Here is a 17,353-nt window from a genome sequence, read left to right as displayed (position 1 = left end):
TAGTCCTGTAGTACACTTCCAAGGTACCCTAACTATATCTTTAACCCTACCTACCAGTCAGGATGTCTGTTATACCTGTCTGTCTGTCTGCTCTAGTCCTGTAGTACACTACCAAGGTACCCTAACTATATCTATAACCCTACCTACCAGTCAGGATGTCTGTTATACCTGTCTGTCTGCTCTAGTCCTGTAGTACACTACCAAGGTACCCTAACTATATCTATAACCCTACCTACCAGTCAGGATGTCTGTTATACCTGTCTGTCTGTCTGCTCTAGTCCTGTAGTACACTACCAAGGTACCCTAACTATATCTATAACCCTACCTACCAGTCAGGATGTCTGTTATACCTGTCTGTCTGCTCTAGTCCTGTAGTACACTACCAAGGTACCCTAACTATATCTATAACCCTACCTACCAGTCAGGATGTCTGTTATACCTGTCTGTCTGTCTGTCTGATCTAGTCCTGTAGTACACTACCAAGGTACCCTAACTATATCTATAACCCTACCTACCAGTCAGGATGTCTGTTATACCTGTCTGTCTGCTCTAGTCCTGTAGTACACTACCAAGGTACCCTAACTATATCTATAACCCTACCTACCAGTCAGGATGTCTGTTATACCTGTCTGTCTGCTCTAGTCCTGGAGTACACTACCAAGGTACCCTAACTATATCTATAACCCTACCTACCAGTCAGGATGTCTGTTATACCTGTCTGTCTGCTCTAGTCCTGTAGTACACTTCCAAGGTACCCTAACTATATCTTTAACCCTACCTACCAGTCAGGATGTCTGTTATACCTGTCTGTCTGTCTGCTCTAGTCCTGTAGTACACTACCAAGGTACCCTAACTATATCTATAACCCTACCTACCAGTCAGGTTGTCTGTTATACCTGTCTGTCTGCTCTAGTCCTGTAGTCCACTACCAAGGTACCCTAACTATATCTATAACCCTACCTACCAGTCAGGATGTCTGTTATACCTGTCTGTCTGCTCTAGTCCTGTAGTACACTACCAAGGTACCCTAACTATATCTATAACCCTACCTACCAGTCAGGATGTCTGTTATACCTGTCTGTCTGCTCTAGTCCTGTAGTACACTACCAAGGTACCCTAACTATATCTATAACCCTACCTACCAGTCAGGATGTCTGTTATACCTGTCTGTCTGTCTGCTCTAGTCCTGTAGTACACTACCAAGGTACCCTAACTATATCTATAACCCTACCTACCAGTCAGGATGTCTGTTATACCTGTCTGTCTGTCTGCTCTAGTCCTGTAGTACACTACCAAGGTACCCTAACTATATCTATAACCCTACCTACCAGTCAGGATGTCTGTTATACCTGTCTGTCTGTCTGCTCTAGTCCTGTAGTACACTACCAAGGTACCCTAACTATATCTATAACCCTACCTACCAGTCAGGATGTCTGTTATACCTGTCTGTCTGCTCTAGTCCTGGAGTACACTACCAAGGTACCCTAACTATATCTATAACCCTACCTACCAGTCAGGATGTCTGTTATACCTGTCTGTCTGTCTGCTCTAGTCCTGTAGTACACTACCAAGGTACCCTAACTATATCTATAACCCTACCTACCAGTCAGGATGTCTGTTATACCTGTCTGTCTGTCTGCTCTAGTCCTGTAGTACACTACCAAGGTACCCTAACTATATCTATAACCCTACCTACCAGTCAGGATGTCTGTTATACCTGTCTGTCTGTCTGCTCTAGTCCTGTAGTACACTACCAAGGTACCCTAACTATATCTATAACCCTACCTACCAGTCAGGATGTCTGTTATACCTGTCTGTCTGCTCTAGTCCTGTAGTACACTACCAAGGTACCCTAACTATATCTATAACCCTACCTACCAGTCAGGATGTCTGTTATACCTGTCCGTCTGTCTGCTCTAGTCCTGTAGTACACTACCAAGGTACCCTAACTATATCTATAACCCTACCTACCAGTCAGGATGTCTGTTATACCTGTCTGTCTGCTCTAGTCCTGTAGTACACTACCAAGGTATCCTAACTATATCTATAACCCTACCTACCAGTCAGGATGTCTGTTATACCTGTCTGTCTGCTGTAGTCCTGTAGTACACTACCAAGGTACCCTAACTATATCTATAACCCTACCTACCAGTCAGGATGTCTGTTATACCTGTCTGTCTGTCTGCTCTAGTCCTGTAGTACACTACCAAGGTACCCTAACTATATCTATAACCCTACCTACCAGTCAGGATGTCTGTTATACCTGTCTGTCTGCTCTAGTCCTGTAGTACACTACCAAGGAACCCTAACTATATCTATAACCCTACCTACCAGTCAGGATGTCTGTTATACCTGTCTGTCTGTCTGCTCTAGTCCTGTAGTACACTACCAAGGTACCCTAACTATATCTATAACCCTACCTACCAGTCAGGATGTCTGTTATACCTGTCTGTCTGCTGTAGTCCTGTAGTACACTACCAAGGTACCCTAACTATATCTATAACCCTACCTACCAGTCAGGATGTCTGTTATACCTGTCTGTCTGCTGTAGTCCTGTAGTCCACTACCAAGGTACCCTAACTATATCTATAACCCTACCTACCAGTCAGGATGTCTGTTATACCTGTCTGTCTGCTGTAGTCCTGTAGTACACTACCAAGGTACCCTAACTATATCTATAACCCTACCTACCAGTCAGGATGTCTGTTATACCTGTCTGTCTGACTGCTCTAGTCCTGTAGTACACTACCAAGGTACCCTAACTATATCTATAACCCTACCTACCAGTCAGGATGTCTGTTATACCTGTCTGTCTGTCTGTCTGCTCTAGTCCTGTAGTACACTACCAAGGTACCCTAACTATATCTATAACCCTACCTACCAGTCAGGATGTCTGTTATAGCTGTCTGTCTGTCTGCTCTAGTCCTGTAGTACACTACCAAGGTACCCTAACTATATCTATAACCCTACCTACCAGTCAGGATGTCTGTTATACCTGTCTGTCTGTCTGTCTGCTCTAGTCCTGTAGTACACTACCAAGGTACCCTAACTATATCTATAACCCTACCTACCAGTCAGGATGTCTGTTATACCTGTCTGTCTGCTCTAGTCCTGTAGTACACTACCAAGGTACCCTAACTATATCTATAACCCTACCTACCAGTCAGGATGTCTGTTATACCTGTCTGTCTGTCTGTCTGCTCTAGTCCTGTAGTACACTACCAAGGTACCCTAACTATATCTATAACCCTACCTACCAGTCAGGATGTCTGTTATACCTGTCTGTCTGTCTGCTCTAGTCCTGTAGTACACTACCAAGGTACCCTAACTATATCTATAACCCTACCTACCAGTCAGGATGTCTGTTATACCTGTCTGTCTGTCTGCTCTAGTCCTGTAGTACACTACCAAGGTACCCTAACTATATCTATAACCCTACCTACCAGTCAGGATGTCTGTTATACCTGTCTGTCTGCTCTAGTCCTGTAGTACACTACCAAGGTACCCTAACTATATCTATAACCCTACCTACCAGTCAGGATGTCTGTTATACCTGTCTGTCTGCTCTAGTCCTGTAGTACACTACCAAGGTACCCTAACTATATCTATAACCCTACCTACCAGTCAGGATGTCTGTTATACCTGTCTGTCTGACTGCTCTAGTCCTGTAGTACACTACCAAGGTACCCTAACTATATCTATAACCCTACCTACCAGTCAGGATGTCTGTTATACCTGTCTGTCTGTCTGTCTGCTCTAGTCCTGTAGTACACTACCAAGGTACCCTAACTATATCTATAACCCTACCTACCAGTCAGGATGTCTGTTATACCTGTCTGTCTGTCTGCTCTAGTCCTGTAGTACACTACCAAGGTACCCTAACTATATCTATAACCCTACCTACCAGTCAGGATGTCTGTTATACCTGTCTGTCTGCTCTAGTCCTGTAGTATACTACCAAGGTACCCTAACTATATCTATAACCCTACCTACCAGTCAGGATGTCTGTTATACCTGTCTGTCTGCTCTAGTCCTGGAGTACACTACCAAGGTACCCTAACTATATCTATAACCCTACCTACCAGTCAGGATGTCTGTTATACCTGTCTGTCTGCTCTAGTCCTGTAGTACACTACCAAGGTACCCTAACTATATCTATAACCCTACCTACCAGTCAGGATGTCTGTTATACCTGTCTGTCTGTCTGCTCTAGTCCTGGAGTACACTACCAAGGTACCCTAACTATATCTATAACCCTACCTACCAGTCAGGATGTATGTTATACCTGTCTGTCTGTCTGCTGTAGTCCTGTAGTACACTACCAAGGTACCCTAACTATATCTATAACCCTACCTACCAGTCAGGATGTCTGTTATACCTGTCTGTCTGCTCTAGTCCTGTAGTACACTACCAAGGTACCCTAACTATATCTATAACCCTACCTACCAGTCAGGATGTCTGTTATACCTGTCTGTCTGCTCTAGTCCTGTAGTACACTACCAAGGTACCCTAACTATATCTATAACCCTACCTACCAGTCAGGATGTCTGTTATACCTCTCTGTCTGCTCTAGTCCTGTAGTACACTACCAAGGTACCCTAACTATATCTATAACCCTACCTACCAGTCAGGATGTCTGTTATACCTGTCTGTCTGTCTGCTGTAGTCCTGTAGTACACTACCAAGGTACCCTAACTATATCTATAACCCTACCTACCAGTCAGGATGTCTGTTATACCTGTCTGTCTGTCTGCTCTAGTCCCGGAGTCCACTACCAAGGTACCCTAACTATATCTATAACCCTACCTACCAGTCAGGATGTCTGTTATACCTGTCTGTCTGCTCTAGTCCTGTAGTACACTACCAAGGTACCCTAACTATATCTATAACCCTACCTACCAGTCAGGATGTCTGTTATACCTGTCTGTCTGTCTGCTCTAGTCCTGTAGTACACTACCAAGGTACCCTAACTATATCTATAACCCTACCTACCAGTCAGGATGTCTGTTATACCTGTCTGTCTGCTCTAGTCCTGGAGTACACTACCAAGGTACCCTAACTATATCTATAACCCTACCTACCAGTCAGGATGTCTGTTATACCTGTCTGTCTGTCTGCTGTAGTCCTGTAGTACACTACCAAGGTACCCTAACTATATCTATAACCCTACCTACCAGTCAGGATGTCTGTTATACCTGTCTGTCTGCTCTAGTCCTGGAGTACACTACCAAGGTACCCTAACTATATCTATAACCCTACCTACCAGTCAGGATGTCTGTTATACCTGTCTGTCTGCTCTAGTCCTGGAGTACACTACCAAGGTACTCTAACTATATATAGCCAAGGCGTTTGATTGGCTGTGGTTGTTGATTGACAGGTATAACCAAGGCGTGTGATTGGCTGTGGTAGTTGATTGACAGGTATAGCCTAGGCGTGTGATTTGCTGTGGTTGTTGATTGACAGGTATAGCCAAGGTGTGTGATTGGCTGTGGTTGTTGATTGACAGGTATAGCCAAGGCGTGTGATTGGCTGTGGTTGTTGATTGACAGATATAGCCAAGGCGTGTGATTGGCTGTGGTTGTTGATTGACAGGTATAGCTAAGGCGTGTGATTGGCTGTGGTTGTTGATTGACAGGTATAGCCAAGGCGTGTGATTGGCTGTGGTTGTTGATTGACAGATATAGCCACGGCGTGTGATTGGCTGTGGTTGTTGATTGACAGGTATAGCCAAGGCGTGTGATTGGCTGTGGTTGTTGATTGACAGGTATAGCCAAGGCGTGTGATTGGCTGTGGTTGTTGATTGACAGGTATAGCCAAGGCGTGTGATTGGCTGTGGTTGTTGATTGACAGGTATAGCCACGGCGTGTGATTGGCTGTGGTTGTTGATTGACAGGTATAGCCAAGGCGTGTGATTGGCTGTGGTTGTTGATTGACAGGTATAGCCAAGGCGTGTGATTGGCTGTGGTTGTTGATTGACAGGTATAGCCAAGGCGTGTGATTGGCTGTGGTTGTTGATTGACAGGAATAGCCAAGGCGTGTGATTGGCTGTGGTTGTTGATTGACAGGTATAGCCAAGGCGTGTGATTGGCTGTGGTTGTTGATTGACAGGTATAGCCAAGGCGTGTGAGCAGAACCTGAGGAGGACCTTCCAATACGGAGGAAGAATCGAACACCCCAACAGCATGGAACTGAAGGCTATGCTGGTACACACACATACACACACACACACACACACACACACACACACACACACACACACGGCTCAAAGCTATGCTGGTCGGTCTCAGCATCTCCTCAACCAACCACAGCTCTGCTCTCTGATTGCCTTGCTCTCTGATTGGCTATCTTTCTGTGCCCTGTGATTGGCTGTGCAGGCTGGGCGGAGCTCCAAGAGACAGTTGTTCCTCCTACCAGGTGGCATCGAGAGACACCTCAAAATCAAGACCTGCTCAGTGAGTACACACACACACACACTTACACACACACACACACACACACACACACACACACACACACACACACACACACACACACACACACACATATTAACATCAGTGTTGTAGGATAGGCCTATTTTCAAATTTTGTGTGTGTGTGTGTGTGTCTGTCTGTCTGTCTGTCTGTCTGTCTGTCTGTCTGTCTGTCTGTCTGTCTGTCTGTCTGTCTGTCTGTCTGTCTGTGTGTGTGTGTGTGTGTGTGTGTGTGTGTGTGTGTGTCTGTCTGTCTGTCTGTCTGTCTGTCTGTCTGTCTGTCTGTCTGTCTGTCTGTCTGTCTGTCTGTCTGTCTGTCTGTCTGTCTGTCTGTCTGTCTGTCTGTCTGTCTGTCTGTCTGTCTGTCTGTCTGTCTGTCTGTCTGTCTGTCTGTCTGTCTGTCTGTCTGTCTGTCTGTCTGTCTGTGTGTGTGTGTGTGTGTGTGTGTGTGTGTGTGTGTGTGTGTGTGTGTGTGTGTGTGTGTGTAGGTGTCTCTGGATGCTATAGAGGAGCTATGTAATGACATGGGACTGCACAGACTGGAAGCCATGGATGAGTACGCTGTATTTGTGGTCACACACCGAGGTGAGCCTCACACACACACACACACACACACACACACACACACACACACACACACACACACACACACACACACACACACACACACACACACACACACACACAAAGGGGTAAAAGCTGAAAGCGGGTGGAGTAACGTGTCTGTCCGTCTGCAGGTCAGAATGTCCGTCCCCTCAATAAGAGGGAGTACATCCTGGACATTACTACGGAGGCGGAGCCAGTGGACAGTAACTACAGCCTGTGGTTCAGGAGGGTCATCTGGACTCAGCCGCTCAAATTTGACAACGAGCTCTGTGTCACCATGCATTATAACCAGGTATAATAACCAGCTCTGCCTTATGATGCATTATAACCAGGTATAATAACCAGCTCTGCCTTATGATGCATTATAACCAGGTATAACAACCAGCTCTGCCTTATGATGCATTATAACCAGATATAGCAACACTAAAATGCTTTACAGATAGGTATAGCAACACTATAATGCATTATAACCAGGTATAACAATACTATTATGAATTATAACCAGGTATAACAACACTTTGATGCATTATAACCAGGTTTCATAGCACTATGATGCATTATAACCAGGTATAACAATACTATTATGATTTATAACCAGGTATAACAGCACTATGATACATTATAACCAGGTATAACAACACTATGATGCATTATAACCAGGTATAACAACACTATGATGCATTATAACCAGGTATAACAACACTATGATGCATTATAACCAGGTATAACAACACAATGATGCATTATAACCAGGTATAACAACACTATGATGCATTATAACCAGGTATAACAACTATTTTATGCTTTATAACCAGGTATAACAACACTATGATGCTTTATAACCAGGTATAACAACACTATGATGCATTATAACCAGGTATAACAACTATTTTATGCAATATGAACAGTTAAGCCCAACTAAGACAGCAGTGTTATTAAAAGTCATAATGAAACATGTTCTCAGAACGTGATTTAATTACCTTAAATAACCGATCATTTCTGTTCTCAGAACGTTAATAAAACCTCCTAGGACAACTTTCAGGGAACCATAGGAAAACGTTCTCAGAACGTTAATAAAACCTCCTAGGACAACTTTCAGGGAACCATAGTAAAACGTTCTCAGAACGTTAATAAAACCTCCTAGGACAACTTTCAGGGACCATAGTAAAACGTTCTCAGAACGTTAATAAAACCTAGGACAACTTTCAGGGAACCATAGTAAAACGTTCTCAGAACGTCAATAAAACCTCCTAGGACAACTTTCAGGGAACCATAGTAAAACGTTCTCAGAACGTCAATAAAACCTCCTAGGACAACTTTCAGGGAACCATAGTAAAACGTTCTCAGAACGTTAATAAAACCTCCTAGGACAACTTTCAGGGAACCATAGTAAAACGTTCTCAGAACGTTAATAAAAACCTCCTAGGACAACTTTCAGGGAACCATAGTAAAACGTTCTCAGAACGTCAATAAAACCTCCTAGGACAACTTTCAGGGAACCATAGTAAAACGTTCTCAGAACCTCCCTGCAACGCAAAAATGAACGTTCCCAGAACAGGCAGAATGTTCAGGCCTGTGTTCTATGTTCTAGGTGTTACCAGACTATCTGAGGCCTGTGTTCTATGTTCTAGGTGTTCCCAGACTATCTGAAGGCCTGTGTTCTAGGTGTTCCCAGACTATCTGAAGGCCTGTGTTCTAGGTGTTACCAGACTATCTATGTTCTATGTTCTAGGTGTTACCAGACTATCTGAAGGCCTGTGTTCTAGGTGTTCCCAGACTATCTGAAGGCCTGTGTTCTAGGTGTTACCAGACTATCTGAGGCCTGTGTTCTATGTTCTAGGTGTTCCCAGACTATCTGAAGGCCTGTGTTCTGTGTTCTAGGTGTTACCAGACTATCTGAAGGCCTTGCTGAGTGTGGTTCCTCAGAGTAAGGCCAGTGAGCAGCAGCTGCAGCAGTTGGCCAAGCTGGCAGCATTACAACACCGTGCTAAAGATACAGTCTTCCTGCCCACCATGTAGGAACACACACACACACGCACACACACACACACACACACATTTTTGCACGTGTAAAAATAACTAGATAATACCGATATCTGACATGTGTAAATATAACTAGATAATACAGATATCTAACATGTGTAAATATAACTAGATAACTAAATAATACAGATATCTAACATGTGTAAATATGACTAGATAATACAGATATCTAACATGTGTAAATATAACTAGATAATACAGATATCTAACATGTGTAAATATAACTAGATAATACAGATATCTAACGTGTAAATATAACTAGATAATACAGATATCTAACATGTGTAAATATAACTAGATAACTAAATAATACAGATATCTAACATGTGTAAATATGACTAGATAATACAGATATCTAACATGTGTAAATATAACTAGATAACTTGATAATACAGATATCTAACATGTGTAAATATAAATAGATAACTAGATAATACAGATATCTAACATGTGTAAATATAACTAGATAATACAGATATCTAACATGTGTAAATATAACTAGATAATACAGATATCTAACATGTGTAAATATAACTAGATAATACAGATATCTAACATGTGTAAATATAACTAGATAATACAGATATCTAACATGTGTAAATATAACTAGATAATACAGATATCCAACATGTGTAAATATAACTAGATAACTAGATAATACAGATATCTAACATGTGTAAATATAACTAGATAATACAGATATCTAACATGTGTAAATATAACTAGATAACTAGATAATACAGATATCTAACATGTGTAAATATAAATAGATAACTAGATAATACAGATATCTAACATGTGTAAATATAACTAGATAATACAGATATCTAACATGTGTAAATATAACTAGATAACTAGATAATACAGATATCTAACATGTGTAAATATAAATAGATAACTAGATAATACAGATATCTAACATGTGTAAATATAACTAGATAATACAGATATCTAACATGTGTAAATATAACTAGATAATACAGATATCTAACATGTGTAAATATAAATAGATAATACAGATATCTAACATGTGTAAATATAAATAGATAATACAGATATCTAACATGTGTAAATATAAATAGATAACTAGATAATACAGATATCTAACATGTGTAAATATAAATAGATAACTAGATAATACAGATATCTAACATGTGTAAATATAAATAGATAACTAGATAATACAGATATCTAACATGTGTAAATATAAATAGATAACTAGATAATACAGATATCTAACATGTGTAAATATAAATAGATAACTAGATAATACAGATATCTAACATGTGTAAATATAAATAGATAACTAGATAATACAGATATCTAACATGTGTAAATATAAATAGATAACTAGATAATACAGATATCTAACATGTGTAAATATGACTAGATAATACAGATATCTAACATGTGTAAATATAACTAGATAATACAGATATCTAACATGTGTAAATATAACTAGATAATACAGATATCTAACATGTGTAAATATAAATAGATAACTAGATAATACAGATATCTAACATGTGTAAATATAACTAGATAATACAGATATCTATCATGTGTAAATATAACTAGATAACTTGATAATACAGATATCTAACATGTTTAAATATAACTAGATAACTAGATAATACAGATATCTAACATGTGTAAATATAACTAGATAATACAGATATCTAACATGTGTAAATATAACTAGATATTACAGATATCTAACATGTGTAAATATAACTAGATAATACAGATATCCAACATGTGTAAATATAACTAGATAATACAGATATCTAACATGTGTAAATATAACTAGATAATACAGATATCTAACATGTGTAAATATAACTAGATAATACAGATATCTAACATGTGTAAATATAACTAGATAATACAGATATCTAACATGTGTAAATATAACTAGATAATACAGATATCTAACATGTGTAAATATAACTAGATAATACAGATATCTAACATGTGTAAATATAACTAGATAATACAGATATCTAACATGTGTAAATATAACTAGATAATACAGATATCTAACACGTGTAAATATAACTAGATAATACAGATATCTAACATGTGTAAATATAACTAGATAATACAGATATCTAACATGTGTAAATATAACTAGATAATACAGATATCTAACATGTGTAAATATAACTAGATAACTAGATAATACAGATATCTAACATGTGTAAATATAACTAGATAATACAGATATCTAACATGTGTAAATATAACTAGATAATTCAGATATCTTGTCAACTCCTCTCTCTCCTTTTTATTGTCTCCTCTCCTCTCCTCTCCTCTCCTCTCCTCTCCTCTCCTCTCCCCTCCTCTCCTCTCCTCTCCTCTCCTCTCCTCTCCTCTCCTCGTCCTCTCCTCTCCTCTCCTCTCTTTTCTATATATTGCCTCCTCTCCTCTCCTCTCCTCTCCTCTCCTCTCCTCTCCTCTCCTCTCCTCTCCTCTCCTCTCCTCTCCTCTCTGTAGTGGTGAGGTCCAGGAGTACGTTCCCCCTCAGCTCTACATCAGACAGCCTCCTCAGCCCTGGCTCAACATGGTCACTCAGCATATGCAGCAGGTCTCTCCTCTGAGCCCTCACCAAGCCAGGGCTCAGTTCCTCGGTACGGGATGGATTCATTGATTGACAACTTAACATGCAACATAAATATGGTGCCCACTATGGACCCCTGTCAAACCTCACATAATGTGTGTGTGTCTCTCTGTGTGAGTGTCTCTCTCTGTGTCTCACTATGTGTCTCTCTCTGTGTGTGTGTGTCTCTGTGTGTGTCTGTGTGTGTGTGTGTCTCTCTGTGTGAGTGTCTCTCTGTGTGTTTGTGTGTGTGTGTGTGTCTCTATATGTGTCTCTCTGTGTGTGTGTCTCACTGGGTGTCTGTGTCTCTGTGTGTCTCTCTCTGTGTGTGTGTCTCTCTCACTGTGTGTCTCTCTCTCTCTGTGTGTGTGTCTCACTGTGTGTCTGTGTCTCTGTGTGTCCAGGTCTGGTCAGTGCGTTCCCCATGTTTGGTTCCTCCTTCTTCTACATCCAGTCCAGCAGCAACGTCTCTATCCTGGCTCCCTGTGTGTTGGCCGTCAACCAGAACGGACTGCACTTCCTACACAAGGACTCACATGTACGACTGCTTCTGTCCGTCTCTGTTGTTAAACACTTCTACATTCATGGGGATGCTACCATGCTAACCTCCCCTGTTATTGTAATGGGGAGAGGTTAGCATGTCTTGGGGCTATGCTAACCTCCCCTGTTATTGTAATAAGGAGAGGTTAGCATGTCTTGGGGGTATGCTAACCTCCCCTGTTATTGTAATGGGGAGAGGTTAGCATGTCTTGGGGGTATGCTAACCTCCCCTGTTATTGTAATGGGGAGAGGTTAGCATGTCTTGGGGGTATGCTAACCTCCCCTGTTATTGTAATGGGGAGAGGTTAGCATGTCTTGGGGGTATGCTAACCTCCCCTGTTATTGTAATGGTGAGAGGTTAGCATGTCTTGATGGTATATCTCTCTCTCTCTCTCTCTCACACACTCTCTCTCTCTCTCTCTCTCTCTCTCTCTCCTGTAGTAAACGTTATTCCAGCTTTTATTTTTCTCTCAGGACTGTCTCCCTCTGCTGGCAGCTCACCTCCCAGCCATACAGTAACAGTGTGTGTGTGTTTAGGAGGCCACGGTGCGTTACCCTCTGAATGAGATCCAGTCCACCAGAACCCAGAGACCAACAGGAGGCTCCAGCTCGTCCTATCCCTACGTAGACATTCTGCTGGGAGACCTGCTGACGCAGCGAATCACACAGCTGCAACTGGAACAGGTCTGTGTTGAAGCAATGTTTTATCTGTGTTGAAGCAATGTTTTGTCTGTGTTGTGACAATGTTTTGTCTGTGTTGTAACAATGTTGTGTCTGTGTTGTAGCAATGTTTTGTCTGTGTTGTGACAATGTTTTGTCTGTGTTGTGACAATGTTTTGTCTGTGTTGTAACAATGTTGTGTCTGTGTTGTAACAATGTTTTATCTGTGTCTGTGTTGTTACAATGTTTTGTCTGTGTCTGTGTTGTAACAATGTTTTATCTGTGTTGTAACAATGTTTTGTCTGTGTTGTGTTGTAACAATGTTTTGTCTGTGTTGTAGCAATGTTTTGTCTGTGTTGTGTTGTAACAATGTTTTGTCTGTGTTGTAACAATGTTTTGTCTGTGTTGTAACAATGTTTTGTCTGTGTTGTAACAATGTTTTATCTGTGTCTGTGCTGTTACAATGTTTTGTCTGTGTCTGTGTTGTAACAATGTTTTATCTGTGTTGTAACAATGTTTTGTCTGTGTTGTAACAATGTTTTGTCTGTGTTGTAACAATGTTTTGTCTGTGTTGTAACAATGTTTTATCTGTGTTGTAACAATGTTTTATCTGTGTCTGTGTTGTAACAATGTTTTGTCTGTGTTGTAACAATGTTTTGTCTGTGTTGTAACAATGTTTTGTCTGTGTCTGTGTTGTAGCAATGTTTTGTCTGTGTCTGTGTTGTAGCAATGTTTTGTCTGTGTTGTAACAATGTTTTGTCTGTGTTGTTACAATGTTTTATCTGTGTCTGTGTTGTAGCAATGTTTTGTCTGTGTTGTAACAATGTTTTGTCTGTGTCTGTGTTGTAGCAATGTTTTGTCTGTGTTGTTACAATGTTTTATCTGTGTTGTAACAATGTTTTGTCTGTGTCTGTGTTGTAACAATGTTTTGTCTGTGTTGTAACAATGTTTTGTCTGTGTTTAGGGTCTGGAGCTGTGTCGGGTCATTGCCATGCACATGGAAAACATGCTCTCTGTCAGGGAGAAGAGACTCACCTTGCCACCGAGTGAGATCACTCTGTTATAACACACTGTCTGCCTGTCTGTCTGTCTGTCTGTCTGTCTGTCTGTCTGTCTGTCTGTCTGTCTGGGAGAAGAGACTCACCCTGCCACCTAGTGAGATCACTGTGCTACAGTGGTTCAACCTTTAAAAGTTTTGAGTTTATGCCGGGACCGTTAGTGGTAGATGGTGGTAGTTGGTGTTAGATGGTGGTAGAAGGTGGTAGAAGGTGGTAGATGGTGGTAGATGGTGGTAGACGTGGTAGATGGTGGTAGAAGGTGGTAGACGTTGGTGGTAGAAGGTGGTAGACGGTGGTAGATGGTGGTAGACGGTGGTAGACGTTGGTGGTGGATAGTGGTAAAAGGTGGTAGAAGGTGGTAGATGGTGGTAGACGTTGGTGGTAGACTGTGGTAGAAGGTGGTAGAAGGTGGTAGATGGTGGTAGACATGGTAGATGGTGGAGACGGTGGTAGAAGGTGGTAGATGGTGGTAGATGGTGGTAGACATGGTAGATGGTGGAGACGGTGGTAGATGGTGGTAGAAGATAGTAGAAGGTGGAACATGGTAGATGGTGGTAGACGGTGGTGGTGGATAGTGGTAGAAGGTGGTAGAAGATAGTAGAAGGTGGTAGAAGGTGGTAGATAGTGGTAGAAGGTGGTAGACGGTGGTAGATGGTGGTAGACGGTGGTAGACGTTGGTGGTGGATAGTGGTAGAAGGTGGTAGATAATGGTAGAAGGTGGTAGATAGTGGTAGAAGGTGGTAGATGGTGGTAGAAGGTGGTAGATGTGATAGACGGTGGTAGGTGGTGGTAGATGGTGGTAGAAGGTGGTAGATGGTGGTAGAAGGTGGTAGATGGTGGTAGTTAGTGGTAGAAGGTGGTAGATGGTGGTAGATGGTGGTAGACGGTGGTAGATGGTGGTAGAAGGTGGTAGATAGTGGTAGACGGTGGTAGAAGGTGGTAGGTGGTGGTAGACGGTGGTAGATGGTGGTAGGCGGTGGTAGACGGTGGTAGACGGTGGTAGAAGGTGGTAGAAGGTGGTAGACGGTGGTAGACGGTGGTAGACGGTGGTAGAAGGTGGTAGATGTGATAGAAGGTGGTAGACGGTGGTAGACGGTGGTAGACGGTGGTAGAAGGTGGTAGAAGGTGGTAGAAGGTGGTAGACGGTGGTAGACGGTGGTAGATGGTGGTGGACGGTGGTAGATGGTGGTAGAAGGTGGTAGATGGTGGTAGATGGTGGTAGACGGTGGTAGACGGTGGTAGGCGGTGGTAGACGGTGGTAGATGGTGGTAGACGGTGGTAGATGGTGGTAGATGGTGGTAGAAGGTGGTAGATGGTGGTAGATGGTGGTAGATGGTGGTAGAAGGTGGTAGATGGTGGTAGAAGGTGGTAGATGGTGGAAGATGGTGGTAGATGGTGGTAGAAGGTGGTAGATGGTGGTAGAAGGTGGTAGATGGTGGAAGATGGTGGTAGATGGTGGTAGAAGGTGGTAGATGGTGGTAGAAGGTGGTAGAAGGTGGTAGATGGTGGTAGATGGTGGTAGATGGTGGAAGATGGTGGTAGAAGGTGGTAGACGGTGGTAGACGGTGGTAGATGGTGGTAGAAGGTGGTAGACGGTGGTAGACGGTGGTAGACGGTGGTAGATGGTGGTAGACGGTGGTAGATGGTGGTAGACGGTGGTAGACGGTGGTAGATGGTGGTAGAAGGTGGTAGACAGTGGTAGACGGTGGTAGACAGTGGTAGAAGGTGGTAGATGGTGGTAGATGGTGGTAGATGGTGGAAGATGGTGGTAGAAGGTGGTAGAAGGTGGTAGAAGGTGGTAGATGGTGGTAGATGGTGGTAGACGGTGGTAGATGGTGGTAGAAGGTGGTAGATAGTGGTAGACGGTGGTAGAAGGTGGTAGATGGTGGTAGACGGTGGTAGATGGTGGTAGATGGTGGTAGAAGATAGTAGAAGGTGGAACATGGTAGGCGGTGGTAGACGGTGGTAGATGGTGGTAGACGGTGGTAGATGGTGGTAGATGGTGGTAGATGGTGGTAGATGGTGGTAGAAGGTGGTAGATGGTGGTAGATGGTGGTAGAAGGTGGTAGATGGTGGTAGAAGGTGGTAGAAGGTGGTAGATGGTGGTAGACGGTGGAAGATGGTGGTAGAAGGTGGTAGATGGTGGTAGACGGTGGTAGGCGGTGGAAGACGGTGGTAGAAGGTGGTAGATGGTGGTAGATGGTGGTAGACGGTGGAAGATGGTGGTAGATGGTGATAGACTGTGTTAGAAGGTGGTAGAAGGTGGTAGATGGTGGTAGACGGTGGTAGACGGTGGTAGATGGTGGTAGAAGGTGGTAGATGTGATAGAAGGTGGTAGATGGTGGTAGATGGTGGTAGACGGTGGTAGACGGTGGTAGATGGTGGTAGAAGGTGGTAGATGGTGGTAGAAGGTGGTAGACGGTGGTAGACGGTGGTAGATGGTGGTAGAAGGTGGTAGATGGTGGTAGATGGTGGTAGATGGTGGTAGTTAGTGGAAGATGGTGGTAGACGGTGGTAGAAGGTGGTAGATGGTGGTAGATGGTGGTAGAAGGTGGTAGACGGTGGTAGACGGTGGTAGAAGGTGGTAGAAGGTGGTAGATGGTGGTAGAAGGTGGTAGACGGTGGTAGACGGTGGTAGATGGTGGTAGAAGGTGGTAGATGGTGGTAGTTAGTGGAAGATGGTGGTAGACGGTGGTAGAAGGTGGTAGATGGTGGTAGATGGTGGTAGATGGTGGTAGAAGGTGGTAGATGGTGGTAGATGGTGGTAGAAGGTGGTAGATGGTGGTAGAAGGTGGTAGATGGTGGTAGAAGGTGGTAGACGGTGGTAGATGGTGGTAGAAGGTGGTAGAAGGTGGTAGATGGTGGTAGATGGTGGTAGACGGTGGTAGACGGTGGTAGGCGGTGGTAGACGGTGGTAGATGGTGGTAGACGGTGGTAGATGGTGGTAGATGGTGGTAGAAGGTGGTAGATGGTGGTAGATGGTGGTAGATGGTGGTAGAAGGTGGTAGATGGTGGTAGAAGGTGGTAGATGGTGGAAGATGGTGGTAGATGGTGGTAGAAGGTGGTAGATGGTGGTAGAAGGTGGTAGATGGTGGAAGATGGTGGTAGATGGTGGTAGAAGGTGGTAGATGGTGGTAGAAGGTGGTAGAAGGTGGTAGATGGTGGTAGATGGTGGTAGATGGTGGAAGATGGTGGTAGAAGGTGGTAGACGGTGGTAGACGGTGGTAGACGGTGGTAGAAGGTGGTAGACGGTGGTAGACGGTGGTAGACGGTGGTAGATGGTGGTAGACGGTGGTAGATGGTGGTAGACGGTGGTAGACGGTGGTAGATGGTGGTAGAAGGTGGTAGACAGTGGTAGACGGTGGTAGACAGTGGTAG

At 43.0% G+C, this 17,353-nt stretch overlaps 1 protein-coding gene across 1 annotated transcript in view; it reads left to right on the top strand.

Annotated features, from left to right (window-relative positions):
• LOC129867767 (unconventional myosin-XV-like) overlaps positions 1-14,929 on the top strand; it is a 414,777-nt gene extending 399,848 nt beyond the window's left edge. Inside the window, exons 55-63 of the mRNA XM_055941278.1 lie at positions 6,109-6,203; positions 6,375-6,452; positions 6,958-7,054; positions 7,207-7,367; positions 8,957-9,090; positions 11,615-11,748; positions 12,122-12,255; positions 12,795-12,941; positions 13,882-14,929. Of these exons, the coding sequence (XP_055797253.1) occupies positions 6,109-6,203; positions 6,375-6,452; positions 6,958-7,054; positions 7,207-7,367; positions 8,957-9,090; positions 11,615-11,748; positions 12,122-12,255; positions 12,795-12,941; positions 13,882-13,983 (1,082 nt within the window). The 3' untranslated portion in view covers positions 13,984-14,929. The remainder of the gene's footprint in view (positions 1-6,108; positions 6,204-6,374; positions 6,453-6,957; positions 7,055-7,206; positions 7,368-8,956; positions 9,091-11,614; positions 11,749-12,121; positions 12,256-12,794; positions 12,942-13,881) is intronic.
• The last annotated feature ends 2,424 nt before the right edge of the window (positions 14,930-17,353 follow it).

The sequence above is a fragment of the Salvelinus fontinalis genome, chromosome 2 (genome assembly GCF_029448725.1).
Source record: "Salvelinus fontinalis isolate EN_2023a chromosome 2, ASM2944872v1, whole genome shotgun sequence".
Classification (NCBI taxonomy): domain Eukaryota; kingdom Metazoa; phylum Chordata; class Actinopteri; order Salmoniformes; family Salmonidae; genus Salvelinus; species Salvelinus fontinalis.
The sequence above is the reverse complement of the archived record's forward strand: the minus strand, read 5'-3'. Positions and strand labels throughout refer to the sequence as shown.